This window comes from Leopardus geoffroyi, chromosome E1, assembly GCF_018350155.1.
Source record: "Leopardus geoffroyi isolate Oge1 chromosome E1, O.geoffroyi_Oge1_pat1.0, whole genome shotgun sequence".
NCBI classification, from domain to species: domain Eukaryota; kingdom Metazoa; phylum Chordata; class Mammalia; order Carnivora; family Felidae; genus Leopardus; species Leopardus geoffroyi.
In genome coordinates this window covers 43182208-43200236 of record NC_059330.1, presented here as the reverse complement: position 1 = coordinate 43200236, position 18029 = coordinate 43182208, and the positions used below count along the sequence as shown (strand labels likewise).

Below are 18029 nucleotides of genomic sequence, written 5' to 3'. Positions count from 1 at the left end.
CAGCCCAAATCTAAGGGTGGGAACGAAGGTGCTTGTGACCTGCTGGGGGAGGGGAGAGACACAGGGTGTTTAGGAGGGGTCAGGAGTCCTCTGGGAGGAGGTCCCGTGTCCTCTCAGGTTGCAGCTCAGGGCCCAGATTCCCTGGGAAGGGATTCGGAGGCACCAGCCACAGGGCACCTGAAAGTAGCACAGGGTCAGGGAATGGATGAAAAGTTCCAGAGGAAGAGACCGGGGGAATGGGAAGTCTAAAGGCAGTCGCTGGGGCCCTTCTTCGGAGAGCTGGTTCAGTAGCTGTGTGGCAGGCCTGGCGACCCACAGGGTTACTCCTGATGGTTCAACAGAACCATCCGGCCACTGGCCCAAAAAGGGAGATGTGGGACAGGGCAGGGCCCGGGCCCTCCCTCAGGGGAGCCATTGCTGACCTGGCCCAAAGCAGTGCTCTGCTCTGCTCTCAGCCGTGGAAGCCAGGGACGGGCCCCTCCGCCAAGGTGCCCCAGTGTTGGCCCAGAAGCCAGCTGCTCCTCTTACACAGAGTGAACCTGGGTCAGTACCAACTCCTCACCGGCGGATGGGAAAAGTCAAGGGAAAAGAGCCCAGTTCTGCCCTGAAAGGAGAACCTTGCCAAAGGAAAGTATTCAAAGGCTGCCTCCACGGACTGGTCACGAGGGGCTTTCCTGCAGGGCCCTGTGGCCCTGGGAGAGGCTGCTCCAGCCTGGGTCACAGACTCTGTTCCACTGCCACCTGCTGACCAGAGGAATGCCAGGGCAGAGAGGTTTGGTTCAGCTGCTTCCTTTATTAGAAACAAGTGAGATGTAACCAGTGGAACTACAATGCATTTGGTACTTCCCCGCCCTGGAAACGGATGCCCCTCCCACAGCCCAGAGAAAAGCCCAGACAAAAGTGAAGCTTCCCCCTTCCCTGTTCCCAGATTCGGCACCTTGCCTGCAGTTAGTATTTTTGAGTTTAATTGAATGAGACTGTCTCACACAGCCTCCTGGAGCACAGCCTGTTGGTGGGCCTGCCTTTGCTTTGCGGTGGGGCAAAACCGAAAGATGACTCTGGTTCTAGGGCAGGCAGGCCAGGCCACAAGAAGGCTGACCCCTGGGTGGGTAGGCACCAGCCAGGGATGTTCTCCTGCCCCCTCTCCTAGCCCAACAGTCAGGCCCTGGCCCTCTCCCAGACTGCAGCTCTGTGAAGCTACCCAGGCCTTTGGGTATCGTTTCCGTTGGTTAAATGCTGGTCATCTTTGGGCAAAGAATTCAGACCACAGGGACCCCCACCCCTAGGCTTCAGTGAGCAGCAGGTAAGGGGGGGGGGGGGCATGACAGTTACATGAGAATTGCAGGCAAGGCCTGAATTTCCCACAAACCTGGGTGTTGAGGTGGCTTGGTGTGGGCCAGCCTTCAAACCAAACGTTAGCATCTTTGAAAGTAGGCATGTGCGGGGGAAACAACCCTAGGTACACCTCCATCCGGAACTGAGGCTTCCTTTCTAACCAGCTTTCTCCCCTACAAAGAGGTCGGAGGCCATGGGAATGTGCGAGGGGATCAAATGTAGAGTCAATCCAAAAGCAGGAAGCAAACGTCTGGAAACATGGAGTCCAAAAGCCCAGGGTGGCAGCAGGGAGTACTGGTGGCAGAGAGTGAGGGCCATCCCTGGGAGAACTTCCAACAACGGCTGCCTGAAGCAGGTCCGAGGGGATGAGCTTGGAGCCCCCACCATCCTGCAAGGCTCCTCGTGAGGAGCCCTGAACCCCAAACAATGCTTCTCTCTGAGCACTCTGACCAGAAGTCCTGGAAGGGGTTGAGTGAAGAACGTGGGATCTGTCTGGACAAAAAGAGAGACGAACAGCAGGCACCAAGCCGACTCCCACAGACCCGGGAGGCAGTGTGGAGGGCTGGGCAGGGTGCCTACCATGCAGAGTCCAAGGAGCAGGCCACATGGTTTTGCAGGGAGACACGGAGGCCTTTCCCGGAGATCTGTTTCTTCTATAGCAGCCAGGGACTCAGAGTTTCCATTCCAGAACCGGGTTAGCCAAAGCAAAGCTCACTCCAGGGGCTGTTGTGCACCCCAACTTTCAGCGGGCAGCTTGGACCGGGACCTGGCCCAGAGCTGCCCAGGCTTACGACGGGGAACCTTTCCAAGTTCCAGGTCCTGCCCAAGGTAAGAACGAGTCGGGCACTTTGTTCTTTGATATCCTCAGGTGCTCGCACAGGAGGAGCTGCTCTGGGACTTGGGGCGCTGGGTGTCTGATGTCTGTGAGGCTGTAAAGGCAAGCCCCGGTCTCTCCGACTCCTCCCGTCTGCGGAATGCAGTGCACATCGTGCTAAGAACAGCAGCTTCTTTGGTCTGGGTATCTTGGAGTCAAGGAGTCAAAAGTCAGCCACGATCGCTGGTGCATGCAGTGGGCAGCACAGGGGCAACGAGGAGAAGGGAGGCCCCTAGAGGCCGCTGACGAAAATGCAACACATTGGAGCAGCGGCAGCAGTCTGCACAGCGGGCAGCGCAGGTGGCACGGCCCCCAGCCCAAGCACACGATCTCCTCCAGCTCTGGGGACCCTGCCCGGCTAGCCTCTGGCAAACCTCGCCGGAACCCACAGCCTGAAACTCGGCTCCGTTAGCCTGCAGAGCATGGCCTCCTGGCTAAGGCTTCCTTCCCCCTACAAGGAGCCGAGAAGTGCAAGCAGCCAGGAAACCGGCCCACACCACCTCCCGTTTACTTCCTCCTAGAGCAGTTACAGAGGCCTGCTTGGATGTGGGCTGCTGGCAACTCCACAGCCCAGTCCTCCCCAGGATACCTGACTGAGCACAACTGAGGAAAGCCTGCACAGACAGCCTCGTTACCCGAGGCTCCATCGCCCTTGGGGAAACTGGCAGCATCAACAGCCATCACCACTACCACAAAAATCCCCAACACATCATCAGAGAAAACCAGATTCAGACAATGGTGACACAAGATCACTTCTGCTGTCAAAATCCAGATCGGTGTCTGGCCACCGCTCCTTGCTACGACTTGCAGGTTGTGCGTCTTGGAAAGGAGCACAAGAGCTGGCTAATGGACTGGAAGGCACAGGCCATGGGCTGGTGGCTGAAGGGCTCTGGGTATCGGCCCCACGCCACCCTTGGCCAGACACCCTAGGGTGGTCAGGGTGCTGGCTCTTCGCTCTAAGATGAGCCGAGCAAGGATTGCACTGGTACGGTCTCCACAAGGTCCCAGATGCTACAAGGAGGTCAAAGGTCCCCTTCAAACTGCCAGTCACCCCAGGCAGTGGAAAATCAATCTCACAGGGGACTCATCCATATAAAGTTGGCAACAGCTGGCTAAAGAGCCCTTTAAAATCAGTTGGCAGGACGACTTTCCACAGGGAGCAGAGCGAAGAGGGAAGAAGGGACTCCATGAAAGAAATCTGTTTCCACAGATGGTCCCCGCTGCCCAGTTTCAGAATGCAGAAAAGGACCAGCCCCTGCAGGACAGCCTCTGAGTAGGGACAGCCCCACCCAGGACTCCACCTGCAGCCCTGGGAGTTCTGAGCCCTCCTCAAGGTCAGCACAGTCCCTCCACCTTACCCTGCCTTCTCGAAGATAAGCATTCCAGCCCATCCAGAAGGGAGACCGGTTAAGATTCCCCACATCCTCTTTCTCCTGCTCCCCTAAGAAAAGTCAATGCCTGCTTTTCAGAACGAAACAATTCACTGTACCAGTATGTCTGGCACTGTCCTTGCATTCTAATTTTGAGGAATGATCTGGATTCAGTTTTTCATTAGAGACCGAGCATCCTTGTACATTTGGAACATGAAAGATATTTAAAATATTTATATATATATAATATATATATATATACTTTTATTATTCACCCGTTAACTCCATAATATGCCAATCACGAGCTAGTTTTCAGCAGTTACATTCCCTTGATCACGGCTGCGTAAGGATGTGATTAATTGGAAAACAGGGAGACCAGAGACACGGCCAGAGGTGACATCGCGCAGCCTACGCCATCGTAATGCAATACAATTGTCAAGTTCAGCGGCGGTTTGGTAAAGCCGGTTCAGTTCTGTTCCCTTTGCCAGGGATTCTCACGTTTGTGAAAGTTGGGACCGACAAGTGGTGGGGTTCCATTTTCTGGTTTGAATTCTCAGTGGCTTTATCCAGAATCTCACTGGCAACTGATTACTGTAACACCAGCCCAACCTAGGAGAGCCAACAGGGAGAGGCAGGGTTGAGTTGACAGCCATCCAAAGTCTGCCCCATGTTCCCACCCGGTTCAGAAGGTCCAAGGGACCGGATCTGCACAGTGCCGCCAGGAGCCGGGAGCCCTCACTCAACTTCCACGAGGGGCTTCGTACATCACCCAGCTCCTTCAAGAAAAGCAACCGCCAGCAACCTGAGCCACACTCGTCATGAGGCTTCCCTCCAGCTGGTCTGTCCGCATTCTGTAAGTGCTGAGGACACCATAGCCCCGGGCTGCCCTCTGGAGCCATCAGAGGAAGGGCTGAGGGTCATGCAGGCAATGAGGGCAGTAGCCCAGCACAGGAGACGCCTCAGATCCTCTGACTCTAACCCTCCCAGCTGACCTCGGACAGCTCGACCTGCGGTTCCCTGAAGCGGTCCCGAATGCCCTGCCTCCAGCCAGCCGAGGCGGCTCATCTCGTGGGGAGAGAAGCTGGAGACAGGGTTCCTGCTTTTGTATGGCTCTGGGGCCTGTCCCCTCTGCCGGTCTGGCTCTCAGAGGGAGGAGACTTTCCAGGGCCCGGAACGCCAGCTGACAAGGGCCCAGTCCCGTGGCCCCGTCCTGCTGAAGGAGCGGACGTACCTTCTCTGCCCCCATGCTGGGGCACTTCCAGTTGTAAAGGTAATACTGCAAGTTGCCATCCCCTATGCCAAACTTGAGCTTCTCCAGAAAGGTTTTGTTCTCCATGAGATCCAGGGCATTGAACACGTCAAACCCTTTCTGCACAGCAGGGAAAAACAAGAACAGGTGAAGAGAGATCAAAGCTGCCTCGCCCTCCTGCCTCCATCATGTCAAAGCCATATGGCACAGGTGGCCAGGACAGCAATCTCCCTTCAGAAGCTCTAACTGCATCCACGTTAAATCCAGACTCCAGCCGGCACCCGCTCTCCATCGGAGGCGCTCAGGACACTCAGAATGCCACCACACCCGGCCTCTCCTCACTGGCCCTCCGAGTGCACACTCGTGTACTCGGCGTCCGGGTCACTGCTCCTGCCTCCCCCAAACACTAGTCACTGGCACAGTCTTCTCTGGAGACCAAGCCCGGAAGCCCTTCCTCTGAGAAGTTGGCTCCTAGCAGCTGCTCAGCACTTCTGTCTTCCCCTTACTCCCCAGACACCTCAACTACTAGGCCTCAGTGTGCACCCTGTGACTTTAGGGCCGCTGATACACTGCTAGAGAAAGACGCTTCCTAAATCTCACCAAGTTGACCAGAAGTTCTCACGGGGCACAGACTAGACTGGCCACCATCTGGCCGGCCCACGGGGGCCGCTCTCAGTTGGGGCGGGACCCACGACGGACTGACGCTGACCTCTTTGGGTCTTTTTTCTTTTTCTTTTTTTTTTAAAGCCTGGGCCCCTCCCCCCATGTGCTACAGTCAGCCACTCCAATGACTCACCACGACAGGGACCAATCTCCCCATTGCCATGCTGGGGAAGTCGTAAGGAGAACCCCTTTACTCCCGGAGCAGGCCTGGCTGTTCAGGCTCCTTGGGAGCGTCTCCCATGAGAACGAAACTCACTGAAGTAAATCAGGAGTTCAGTGCCTTCACTTCATGTGGGTCCTCCTAGTTTTGAGCCGCTGGCTGAGGAGTGGTGGGCCCCTTCCTAAGCAGAGCGGGAGGCCAGCTGTGCTCACCACTGCTCCCACTGCCCTTCCCCACACGTGTCCAGGCCCTCCAGTCTGCTCCTCACCATTTTGGCGAGAACAAGGGCATCGCTCATGAGGTCTAGAAGAGGGGTCTGGGTGTGGACGTTGTAGAAAGAATAAGCAGCCTTTAGACTCTTGTGGGTTGGGTGATTCATAATGGTGGAGGGAAGTGTATAAAAGCTCAGGAAATCTGTCACTTCACCGTTTGCATTCTGCAGGGAAAACAATAAAAGGCAACGTCACGCGCGCGCGGTGATCCCGCAGCCCGGGAACAGTGTTTCGTATTGCTTCCACACCACCCGCAGGCAGCTCTGCCCCCTCAGAACAATGGGGGCACACCGAAACAGCATGTGCAGGCAGGAGACAACACACTACCGAGGGCACCCGAGGACAGAGCCGGGAGCAAGAGGCAGGCCGGACCAGGGGCTGACCCTGCTGAGCTCTCGCCCTGCCTGCAAACTGTCAGGGACCTCAGGCGGCTCACGCTCCCCCAGACGGTGTCCCTGATGCCCGGCCCGCACCACCTCAAGCCGGACGGCCAGGGAAACGAAGGCTTACCCGAGGAAAAGGGACCAGTTCTCTTCTACTGGGTCACCAGTGGGGACTGGGGGTTGGGATAAAGGAAAGAAGGGCCCGTGCCAAGTCCAAGGGCACCATTTTAGCAAGTACAAGCTACAACTTCCGTTCTTCAGGGAGGACCAAGCAAGGAGGGCCAAGGAAGTCTAGGATGCCAACACTGCCATCAACCGACTGGATCTTTAGTCACCGAGTGTGAGAAACGTAGCAGCTCGAGGAGGATGCCTCACCCGGGCCCGGAACACCCCTCCCCCACTCACCTCCACCACAAAAGTGTCGATGATATTCTCCTGGGGGTAGAACCAGTGCTCCACTTCCTCCTGGCTCATGACCGGTGTGAGGTGGAACTGCTTCAGGTACCTGGTGAGGAGCTGGTGCACTACTGGAATGTCCTTTTTTTCCATTGGTCGCAGTCCAGCTGTCTTGGGAGTCTGGAATGAAGAAAGACGACACGGTATCAGCTGTGCCGTGAGCATCTTGGCTCCCTCTCAAGTCCTGCAGGAACCAAAAACTTCACAGTCTCCTTTCCTACCCCAACCCTGGATCCATCCACCCAGGTGCTCAAGAGACAATCCTCAGTCACCCCTGGCGATGGCCCCTCGCTCACGGCCCCACTGCACTCAGGCCCGAGTCCTGCCTTGTCGGGGTCTCTGGCCCTCTCCCTCCTAGTGAAGGCTACCCTCTCTGGCTGAGGCTATCGCTTTGATCGCTCATCCATATGGCCCGGCCACCTGCTTAAGGAAACACAACCCATCACGCCCCTCCCTTGCTCTCAACTCCCTAACACGGAGCACAAGACAGTCCACCCTCTGGATCAGCTGGCAGTTCTGACTGCCCTGTCATTCCAGCCCAGTGGTTCTTAATGGGGGCAACTGTGCCCCGGAGGACATCTGACAATACTCTGAGACATTTTCAGTTGGCACAAGGGGGAGGGGCACCACTGGCATCTAGTGGGCAGGAGCCAGGGAAGCTGCTAAACATCTTACAATGAACAAGCCACTTCCCATGACAAAAAATGACCCAGCCCCAAATGTCAACAGTGCTGTGACACCTCATGGATGTGCTGGGGAAGGCCCAGCCCAGTGTTACCCATCAGCCTAGTGGAGCCTTTCTTGGCTCCTTTCCTCCGAACCCTCGCCATCTCCCACTGAACTGTAGCTGATCTCCTCCTGGGCTGGTCTCTCTCCGGCAGACTTAGAGCATGTCACAGACCAGCTTCCAGTCTAGGCCCAGTGGAGCCCGTGGGCCCAGCAGAGTCCACACCAGACGCCTGCTTTGTCTGTCTGTTCGGACCCTGCACCAGTAGGGCCTCCAGCAGGGCCTGCTGCAAGTTAAATCCTGAAGAAAAGGACCAAACTCCTGGGAGTTCATCTTAAATCAGGATGCCACCCCACAGCTGCTTTTTCTTAAGGAAGGCTTCAGTGGAATGAAGCCATGTGATGCTCCGGAGTAAACACTGGTGCCGACAGAACATCCCCAAAGGCCCAACACACAAAGGTGGGGTCAGCCAAGTCTGAAAGCAGGGGGGAGTTACAGTTTCTGTATCTCGGGGACTGCCTGATGCAACTGCTTCCCTGTGTAGAAACTGCCTTTGAAAGAGTTCGAGGATCTCTCCCCACCCAAATTCTCGCTAATCCTGATGTCTCCAGAGAACACTCACTGACCTCGTTTCTACATGGTGGCTCCCACAATGACACCTCCAATCCTGCACTGAAAGGGCCTCTCGCCCACAGGTGGGGAGATCCAGAGACACTTCTAGCTATGACACCCCTGTAAGAATGCTCTTTGCCTGCCTAAAACTCAAGACAAGTCTGTCATAATAACAGAAAGACTTCCATCATAGCCCTCCCAAATCTGATCTTTGGGGCAGTATCTAACTGTGCTACACCGTCTCTCAAATCTGGACAGTCGACCCGGGGCCAGTGCGGGAGGAGCCCAATTCCAGGGTGATTACGCCAATCTGGTGGCTGACGAATCCAGGCGGGTGCCCCTCTGGTCTGCAGGTGCCCAGTGGCCATGCTGCCACGGAATGGAAGAGCTCTGTGGGAAGACACGTGGCCTTCAGAGCAGGGGGGGATCCTGAAACCACGCACAACTGGGGAGCAAGGAGCAGCATTTCTTTCATTGAGAAACTAGGTAACCTGAGACCCAGAGCAGAAAACCAGCTCACTCAAGGCTGCCTAGTCCTTCACCAGCCAAATTTGGATCGAGGTGGGGTTGGGAGGGGGGCGGCGCAGAGGGGCTGGGATTAGAAATTGAGGCTTACAGGGGCGCCTGGGTGGCTCAGTTGGTTGAGCGTCCGACTTCAGCTCAGGTCATGATCTCACAGTTCATGGGTTTGAGCCCCACATCAGGCTCTGTGCTGACAGCTCAGAGCCTGGAGCCTGCATCAGATTCTGTGTCTCCCTCTCTCTCTCTGCCCCTCTCCTGCTCATGCTCTGTCTCTCTCTCAAAAATAAACAGAAAGAAAGAAAGAAAGAAAGAAAGAAAGAAAGAAAGAAAGAAAGAAAGAAAGAAAACGAAAATCGAGGCTTCCCTCACAGGCTGGGGTCACCCCTCCTTTCCCTGCCCACCAGATGCTCTAGAGCGTATTCATACTGGGCTCTGGGCTGCGCTGCAGATCAGTGAGTAAATTAATCTTGCTCTTTATACTTCGCTAAGGCTAAAATCACAGAGGATAGATGTTCTTTGAGCTCATCAACAGATGACAGGGAAGCTAGCCCAGGTGCAGACACAGGAGAACTGAGAAAGCAAAACTAAAATAAAACCCTTGCTACAGACAACAGAAAACAGCAGAGGCAGGAGGGTTGGAATCCAGAAACGACGAAGTGGGTCACTTTTCTGATGAGCTCCCGCTCCCATCACCCCGCCAAAGCCTTGCTGCGTTCCTGCCCAGGGCCAGGATCTCCTCGGCCTCTCTTGCCCCTGCCCAGCGCCCCAGGGCACCACTGGCCTCTGGCAGTCGGTAGAGCTTCATGGTACGCTGCATGGTCATATTTCTGCTCAGGTGGGAGAACTTCACTTCAATCAGCTTCCGAGGGTTTAGGGACCGATGCCAGTACCTGTAGGGACACAAATGTCCTGTCCTCAGAGGATTCTGGCAAGTCCCAAGGAGGGCGATGGCATGGAGCTCTCCAGATGGCCAGCAGGTGGCGTGAGAGACCCGTCAAGGCCCCATAAGCGCCAGTGGCGGCGCTGGGCACGCCAACATCCCCCCACCAGTAAGAGCAGACCTGCCACAGCTCTTCCCGGATTTCCTATTTGTCTTTCCTGATTTCAAAAGCCACTTCTCTGTTACAGCAGTTGTCTGGGAAGAGCAACCGTCACTTGTGGAATGAAGTCCATGGAAAGCCTTCTAGGTCTCGGAATGTTTATCCTCCTCCTCTCTCCTCTACTGCCTTCGCCTGCTGTTTCTCTTCTGAATTTGAGGCAGAGACTGTCCCTGGGTCACACGGGGATCCGACATGTCTCTTTGGCCCACGTAATATTCAAAACAAAATTGAGCCAACCACCGAACACCTCTGGACATTTACCATCAAAATCCAGATTTGGGCTGGTCCTTAAAAACTAAAGCAAATCCCCAGCAGACTGCCCTCCCTTCTCCAAAAGGCAGGAATCAGTGGGAGCTGAGAATGGCTAAGCCCTCTGGACAGGGCACCCACTCTCCTGTCTGCGCCTACAACCTCCCCCTTCACTCTTCCGTGCTCCCTACCTGGCTTCCGTGGGCGCCCACCTGCCACCTTATCAGACAGGAGACATGCTCTGGGGCGGGCACCAACTTAGCGCCGGTGCTGCGAGTCTGAAGCACGAGCTCCTCAGCTGGAGTGGGCACGCCCGGACTTCGAGCGCCCTGTAAGAGATCTTTACCTGCAGGTGCCAACAGGCTTTGGTAATACCACGCCGGCAGTGTAAACAGCTTGGAAGATGCCCTCCAGGTGAACTCGCCGGGTTATCTCCCGGATCAGGACCGGAGCCACCCTCTTGGAGCGCAGCTTCTTGTGGACACACAGGAAGTTGATCTCCACCATCTTCTTCTCTCTGGAGAGAAAGGGAGAACTCCCAGTGACCAGGCTTTTAATGGGGAAGATACTCCCTCAAGCTCCTGGAGCCACCGTGTAGGGAGGGGGGCCTTCAGCTCAGGCACGCGTCCTGCCACCACCTGCACCCGACAGCTGGCACGTGGAGTCCCTCGACCCCGCCGCTGCTCTGCTGCACCAGGCAAGGAACCCACTCCCTTCAAGCAGACCGCGCTTTCCATGGGAGGTGGGGCTCAAGCAAACCCCTTTATCTGAAGGCACCACCAGGATCTACCTCATGGATCCCCAATAGCAGGATGCCCACCTTTAGCTGGCAGGGCACCTCAGAGTAAGTCAAGGGCTATCCTGGAATTTCAAGGGTTCTGACTCCCACTAGAATCCGAGGCCTGTAAGCCCAGAAGAATGCAGCAGATAGTTCTGATGTTTCCAGGGAAAATGTGAAGAGCAGAGCTCGGAGGTCCCGTGAGGGTTTGGATGTTGAGTCACACTGGCTCCGGCCTGTTTCTGAAGCTGTTCAAGTGCACCCACCACGTGATGGGTGCAAGCACAAACACTGAGTCCCTGTGCAGGTAGCACGCTGGTCCTCAGGGTGGACCCCGTTCAGCCCAGGGCACAAATGAGAGAACCAGCAACAACTCAGAGCAAAAGACATGGTTCCTATGATGAATTTCTATCCCCAGGACCTGAGTTCCCTCCCTTCAAGGGATCTTCACCCTTCCTTTTGTGGAAGGTACGTGTATCTTTTCTTCCCTCGCTCCCAGACCAAGCAGGATGGTGGGGATGTGGGGCGTATGGGGTGGTGCTGGTGCTTACGTGTCATAGATGTGGATGTTTGCTGGGATGGCACTGATGAACCCAACCAGTTTCCGACTTGAGACCACTCGAACCCCGCAGTGCCACTGGGGGAGCCAGCCAGGCGGCCGGAGAGCCCTAGAAGAGAGACAGAGGCCATGGTGCTGCTGACCAGTGGGCTGGGCAGGCTGCTTGGGCTCCATAGCTGAGTCTGTTCTAAGCTCCTGCTACACCTCCCTGGGGGTTACCAGCTAAATTCTCCATAGGGCCAAGCCCTCCGGGACACACATGGGATTGAGCCAGAGCCCCTTCCTGCAGCTCAGCCCATTTGGCTTACTTACCCACCCAATCCAAGCTGTCACACTAAGGACTTCGCACCCGATCCAATTTCTTTGTGCTCACTCACCATGACAGCTTACGCTGGAGGACGGGCCTCACTGGCTCAGACTCCAGTGGGTCCTGTGGTTGGGAGCAGATCACAGAGAACCCAGAGCTCTGGTCTCCACCTGTCCCCCGGACACCATCACCCCCTCTTTCTGCCTGCCCAGTCTTCCCTTTTCAGGCAGTCATCCCTCTCCATTTCAGCCTCAGGCCTCTACATTCCTGGATACTAAACATGGCCCCAGGAGGCTGGATGGCTCAGCCAGGCAAGGCCATTTTCATATAACCGGGCATGCTCAGCAACTGGATAGAAAAGGACTTTTCTTTCTTTTGAAATCTCAGTAGGTCTCGTCCCTCCTTCCCCTCTTACACAAAGTCACCACACAACACACCAATCTCTTCTGGGTACTGATGCCACAAAGGCCTCCCTCACCCAGCCATTCTACCTTAAATAAGGTTTTGATTCTTAGCTCCACTGAAAGCAACCCTCTCTCCTTCAGATGTGGGGATTCAAAATAGACACACTAGCTTGCGTCTGAAGGCTGGTTCTTAGCAAGGATGAGAAAGTGGGCCCGCTGCGGTGGCCCTGCCCCACGCCCACCCGAGCCAGGAAGCCCTCACAGCTCACCACAGCAGAAAGTCCGGGGAGTAGTCGAACCGGAACATATTGTCATCATCCTCCACGTAGTTCTCATTCAGGAGGCCATAGAGTTCTTTCAGCTGCAGAGAGACAAGGGGCAGCCTCAGAACCACTCTGCCCGACATCCTGGGGCTCAAAGCTTTTCGGAGGGACAAGGTAAACTATCAAAAACCATGTTTCATCTCATAAACCCTTTTCACTCCAGGCATGGCACGGACTCTTTTGGAACAAGCACCCCAGCTGTACTAGGAAACTGAGCCACGGAGAAGTAGAGCGGCTGTGACCCAAGCACACAGAGGGGCAGGGCAAGAATGTCAATGTCAGCCAACTAACCAGCCACGGCGTCGTTACGACAGGAACAGATGAAAAGATGAACGAGACAAATGAACACATGGCAGTAGGGTATTACTCTAGGGAGCTACAGAGCTTAACTTTCCACCTGCCCGAGAAGCCAAGGGCTATTTAATGGGGCATCTCAGGCAGGCCCCAGAGGTAAAAGACAGGGGACCGGGGTGGGAGAGGGGTGTGTCTGCTCCGACCTGCTTTGATTGGCTCTCAACAGAGTCCTTGAGAAAGTCTTGAGTAGTAGCTGTCTCCGTATGACAGCAGGGCTCACTCAAAGTGGCACTCAATCCACACTGCGGGCTGCCCAGGCCTACTCACCACACCGCGGTCCCCCAGGTCCAAGGCATCCCAGGTGAAGCCCTGGGGCAGGGTGTAGGGCTCCTGGCGGATGTTGTCTTTGTCAGGTTCCACGGGGCCATGGGTGTTCACCACTTCTCCTGGAAGAAGAGCGCAGAGCCTCACCCTCTGTCTCCCGGGGGAGGCAAGCGGGGGCTCAGCTTAGACATCGACCGCAGCAAATTCCTCCTGTCCCCAGGAGCCCTCCATCTGAAGAACACTCTGTGCTTGGCAACTGCAGACCATCTTTCCAGCTACCCTTCGTCCCCAACTGAGAGCCAACTCGTGGCAAAGCTTCAGAATAATCACTAAGATCCAAGGTGCTTGGTTTTTTGGAAATTCTTTTAAATCTCCCTTCGGTTACTAAATGACAAACATTTATCTTGACTAATTTGGCTTCCTGCCTCCCGGCTGGTGTAAAAACAACTCTCATGGTCCTGGCTCAGGCCCATCAACCTGGATGGATTTATAAGGAGTTGCAACAAGGCTGCTTTTGTGTCAACAGCAACAATGCACCGGGCCCACTGCTGAACCAGATGATGGCATCGAGGCGCCAGGCTCAATCTTGGCCCTGCCAGCCTTGGCTTTCAGCAACGTGGGCCAGTTAACTGCTGCCGCCAACTTGGCCCCTCAGTGCTTACAGAGTCCTGCGAATATCTTTAGGCTCAATCACTGAATCCACACAACGCTGCCAGGAAGTTACCCTTGACATGACACCCCCACCCTGGACGGACACCCCTCCTCTGTGGAGTGTGTGGGGAGCGCTTGGGGGTGTCAGACGATACAACCCTGATACCCGCACACAGCCCAAATGGACTCATGTGAGACACCTGAACAAATTGACCACTTAATTTTGGCCCTTGGAATTATTTAGTGTCTACAATTCATAGCTCATTCATAGTCACAACTGAAAGAAGGCAACGTTTAACGTGTTTTGAAAACTGAGCCTTCAAAAGGGACCCACACTGCTTGCTCCCAGCATCAGGCTCTGTACACACTAGGCACTCAATTTAGGCTTTTCCTGACTTTCAGACCCCTGGCCCAAACATGTCATTCTAATGTGTAACAGGCAGCTGCAGACCCTCCCCGGTCACGGACCCATGGGGCAGGGATAGCGGAAACGGCCAGCTCAGGCTATGAGCTGAGGACAACACTGTTTGGGACTGACCATCTAACTTTCTCTCACTCAACACATTTCGTGAACAACACCCTGCTTCGGATGTCGCGCACTGGGATACGGCAGGGAAAAGACAAGGTCCCTGTTCCCATGAGATGTCCCATCTTCTGGTGAATATTTCATAAACAAGTCATTACCAACATGCTAAGAGTCACAAACTGGAAAGCGCAAGCAAGAGCGAGGACACATAGCAAGGAAGCATCCAGTTACCTCCTATTTACATCAGGCTCCCCAGTAGGTTTGCTTGGGAAAGAGGTTATATTTTTCTTCCCTAGTTTAGAAACTGGCCTTCTGATTTATTCATAAAGTGGCCCTTGTGAATTAATTGAATATAAGTCAATCTAATTCTAATTCACCACCATGCAAAATTTTGGGAGGCTACAAAGTTGAGGGCTAGACCCTTGGAAAGTACTAAGATTTCTATGCTAGTCTTGTTGAGGTGCTGGTTGATGTTCCGGCCTTCTATTGAATTTATACCCTTTCCAAAATACATTTAACTCCAGAAACTCTATTTATTTGCGGGAGAGCACAAATTGGGGACAGGGGCAGAGGGAGAGAGAGAATCCCAAGCAGGCTTCACGCCCAGCACAGAGCCCAATGTGGGACCCTGGGATCATGACCTGAGATCATGATCTCGAGAGTTGGGACACTCAACCAACTGAGCGATCCAGGCGCCCCTAACTTCAGAATCTTTTTATTTTTTTCTAAATGATTTCCATGGACAAGATAGTGGTGGTCTTCCCCACTGTACTACAATAATCTCAAGGGGTACCTGGGTGACTTAGTCGGTTAAGCATCCGATTTTTTTTTTAATATTTATTTATTTTGAGAGAGAGAGAAAAAGAAAGAGAATGAATGAGCATGCCCGTGCCAGAAGGGGAGGGGCAGAGAGAGGGAAAAAGAACCCTAAGCAGGCTCCCCGTGCCGTCAGCACAGAGCCCGATGGAGGGCTTGAACCCAAGAACCGTGAGATCATGGGGCACCTGGGTGGCTCAGTTGGTTGAGCGTCCAACTCCTGATTTCAGCTCAGGTCATGATTTCATGGGTTTCATGGGCTCGAACCCCACATCGGGCTCTGTGCTGACTCTACAGAGCCTGCTTGGGATATCCGTCCTCTCTCTCTCTCTCTCTCTCTCTCTCTGTCTCTCTCTCCATCCCTCCACAGCTCAAGCTCTGTGTCTCTCAAAATAAATTAAAAACAAAAAACAAAAAACTTTGAAATAAGCAAAAAAAAAAAAAAAAAAAAAGAACCATGAGATCAAGACCTGAACCAAATTCAAGAGTCAGACGCTTAACCAAATGAACCACTCAGGCACCCCAAGTGTCTGACTCTTGATCTTGGGTCATGAGTTCAAGCCCCACATTGAGCTCCATACTGAATGTGGAGCTTACTTAAAAAAAATAGGGGCACTTGGATGGCTTACTCGGGTAAGCATCCGACTTGGGCTCAGGTCACGAACTCACGGCTTGTGAGTTTAAGCCCTGCGTCAGGCTCTGTGCTGATGGCACAGAGCCTGTAGCCCGCTTCAGATTAGGTCTCCCTCTCTCTCTTTTGACCCTCCCCTGCTCACGCTCTCTCTCTCGCTCTCTCCCAAAAATAAACATTAAAAAAAAAAAGGCTAAATCTTTTCACTTATGCTGGTTACTAGGCACTCTAAGCAACAAGCATTTCTATTCACTCCTTCATCACGTGTTCATGGAGTACCAGAATGTGCCAGTTCTGGGGTGGGAGCTGATGAATACAACAGCGTAGGTCCTCATCATCAGGGCACCTGCCACCCAGCAAGATGAGGGCCCCCGACAATGACAAACCAGTTCTCCCAGGTTGCCTCAAGGCTGTTTGATATCTTCGAGACATAGCTGACAAAGCAGAGTTACAGGAAATACTCAGAAAGCTTCACAGTCTAGGGTGCCAACGAAGCGCAGAAGTGGCCATAGCCTCCTGCAATGTTCTCCTGCCAGCCTAGCTTCAAGGCTTCCACCTGCAGGGAGTGACCTATCCTCCAGCTTCTCAGGGCTCTTGAGTGCCTCCTGCTGCGTCGGTGTGGAAGGCTGCCTCAGAGCATGCTGGGAGTGCAGCCAATGATCTCTAGACCACCCAAACCAAGTAGCCAACTGAGGATGCTGGAAACTTTAAAAAAGAAAACCCTGGATTTTCAGGGGGTTTCTTTCTGTACCCTTTCCCCACAACGTTCTGTCTTCCAACATCAAAGATTCAAAACCACACAATGCAGCAACCATGAAGGACTCGGAAACAAAGAATGTGAGATCTGGGAGACTATCTTATTTTTTTTTTAATTTTTTTTTTACATTTATTTATTTTTGATAGAGACAGGGCACAAGTGGGGGAGGGGAAGAGAGAATGAGACACAGAATCTGAAGCAGGCTCCAGGCTCTGAGCTGCCAGCACAGAGCCCGACGTAGGGCTCAAACTCACAAACCATGAGATGATGACCTGAGCTGAAGTCAGACGCTTAACCGACTGAGCCACCCAGGCGTGCAGAGACTTTATCTTATTTTTAAATGTTTACTCATTTTTGAGAGAGAGAGAGAGAGACAGTGTGTGTGCTCATGTGTGAGTGGGACAGGGAGAGAGAGGGGGACAGAGGATCCCAAGAGGGTTCTGAGCTTACAGCAGAGAGCCCGACACGGGGCTCGAACCCACAAACTGCAAGATCGTGACCCAAGCCAAAGTTGGACGCTTAACTGAGCCACCCAGGCACCCCCAAATTTGGGAGACTTTAAACCAAACGAACAGGGCATGGATGAAGGTAAGAGTGGGGAGGCTTCTCTCTCAGAGCCCAGAGAAACTACGTACAAGTCCAAGTCCTCCCTTGGGTAGCTACTTATAAAAACTAATCTAAGGGACACCTGGTGGACTCAGTCCGTAGAGCATGTGGCTCTTGATCTCGGGGTTGTGACTTCTAGCCCCACATTGGGTGTAAAGGTTACTTAAAAATAAAATCTTTAAGGAGCATCTGGGTGGCTCAGTCAGTTAAGCGTCCAACTTTGTTTCAGGTCACGATCTCGTGGTTCGTGAGTTCCAGCCCCATGTTGGGCTCTGTGCTGACAGCTCAGAGCCTGGAGCCTGCTTCAGAGTCTGTGTTTCCCTCTCTCTCTGCCCCTCCCCTGCTCGCACGCTCTCTCTCTCTCAAAAGAATAAACATTACAAATACATTCTTTAATAAATAAAATCTTAAAACACATTAAATACATAAAAAAAAATTAAAACTAACCTAAGAGTGACAAGATTCCAATCCACGGAGATGAGGGGGAAAAGAGAGGGTTCCACATGCCTGTACTACAGTGGGAAAGTGGGGACTTTGAAAAAGTAGAAGGACGTGATCTGAAAAGTTTATTTGGGAACAGAGTTATGCTTGTATTTGGGAACACAGAACGGTCACACAGCCTAAAACATGCTATTTAGAAGGCCCTTTGTGGTGAACTTAGGATGGCTGTAAACTTCTCAAGAATTCCAGGTCTCTTCAGTGGAATACAACCTAATCTTACCTCTCCCAACAAGGTGGGGAGTAAACAGTACACTTGATAGGCATGATCACTGGCCCCACCTCAGTGGGGCTTACAGCAAGAAGCTGTAAATCGCACTACCCTCAGGATACTTGGAAGAACTAGGCTGACATGTCAGCCACACGACCGACCGAAGCCTGTAATGTGGTGCTTTCTGCCAGGCTAACTCACTAAAACAACGGAATCCTTCATTTGGGCCTGACCGTGGACCTGAAAGGCAGACTGGTCAGGTGCTCAGGGCACCGGCCCTTCCCCAGCACCCCACACTGTAGATGGCCCAGAAGGCACACCCAGAAGAAATACAGCTGACCTCGCTCCACCTTCCTGAAAGTGTCAGGAAGC

General features: G+C 53.6%; 1 protein-coding gene across 1 annotated transcript in view; it reads right to left on the bottom strand.

Moving 5' to 3' along the window:
• Window positions 1–3823: 3823 nt before the first annotated feature.
• NMT1 (N-myristoyltransferase 1) overlaps window positions 3824–18029 on the bottom strand; it is a 30446-nt gene continuing 16240 nt past the window's right edge. The window contains exons 4-12 of the mRNA XM_045489220.1: window positions 12965–13083; window positions 12290–12381; window positions 11302–11418; window positions 10319–10489; window positions 9405–9513; window positions 6712–6882; window positions 5920–6087; window positions 4811–4948; window positions 3824–4188 (exon numbers count right to left, since the gene is read on the bottom strand). Coding sequence (XP_045345176.1) covers window positions 4168–4188; window positions 4811–4948; window positions 5920–6087; window positions 6712–6882; window positions 9405–9513; window positions 10319–10489; window positions 11302–11418; window positions 12290–12381; window positions 12965–13083 — 1106 coding nt within the window. The 3' untranslated portion in view covers window positions 3824–4167. The remainder of the gene's footprint in view (window positions 4189–4810; window positions 4949–5919; window positions 6088–6711; window positions 6883–9404; window positions 9514–10318; window positions 10490–11301; window positions 11419–12289; window positions 12382–12964; window positions 13084–18029) is intronic.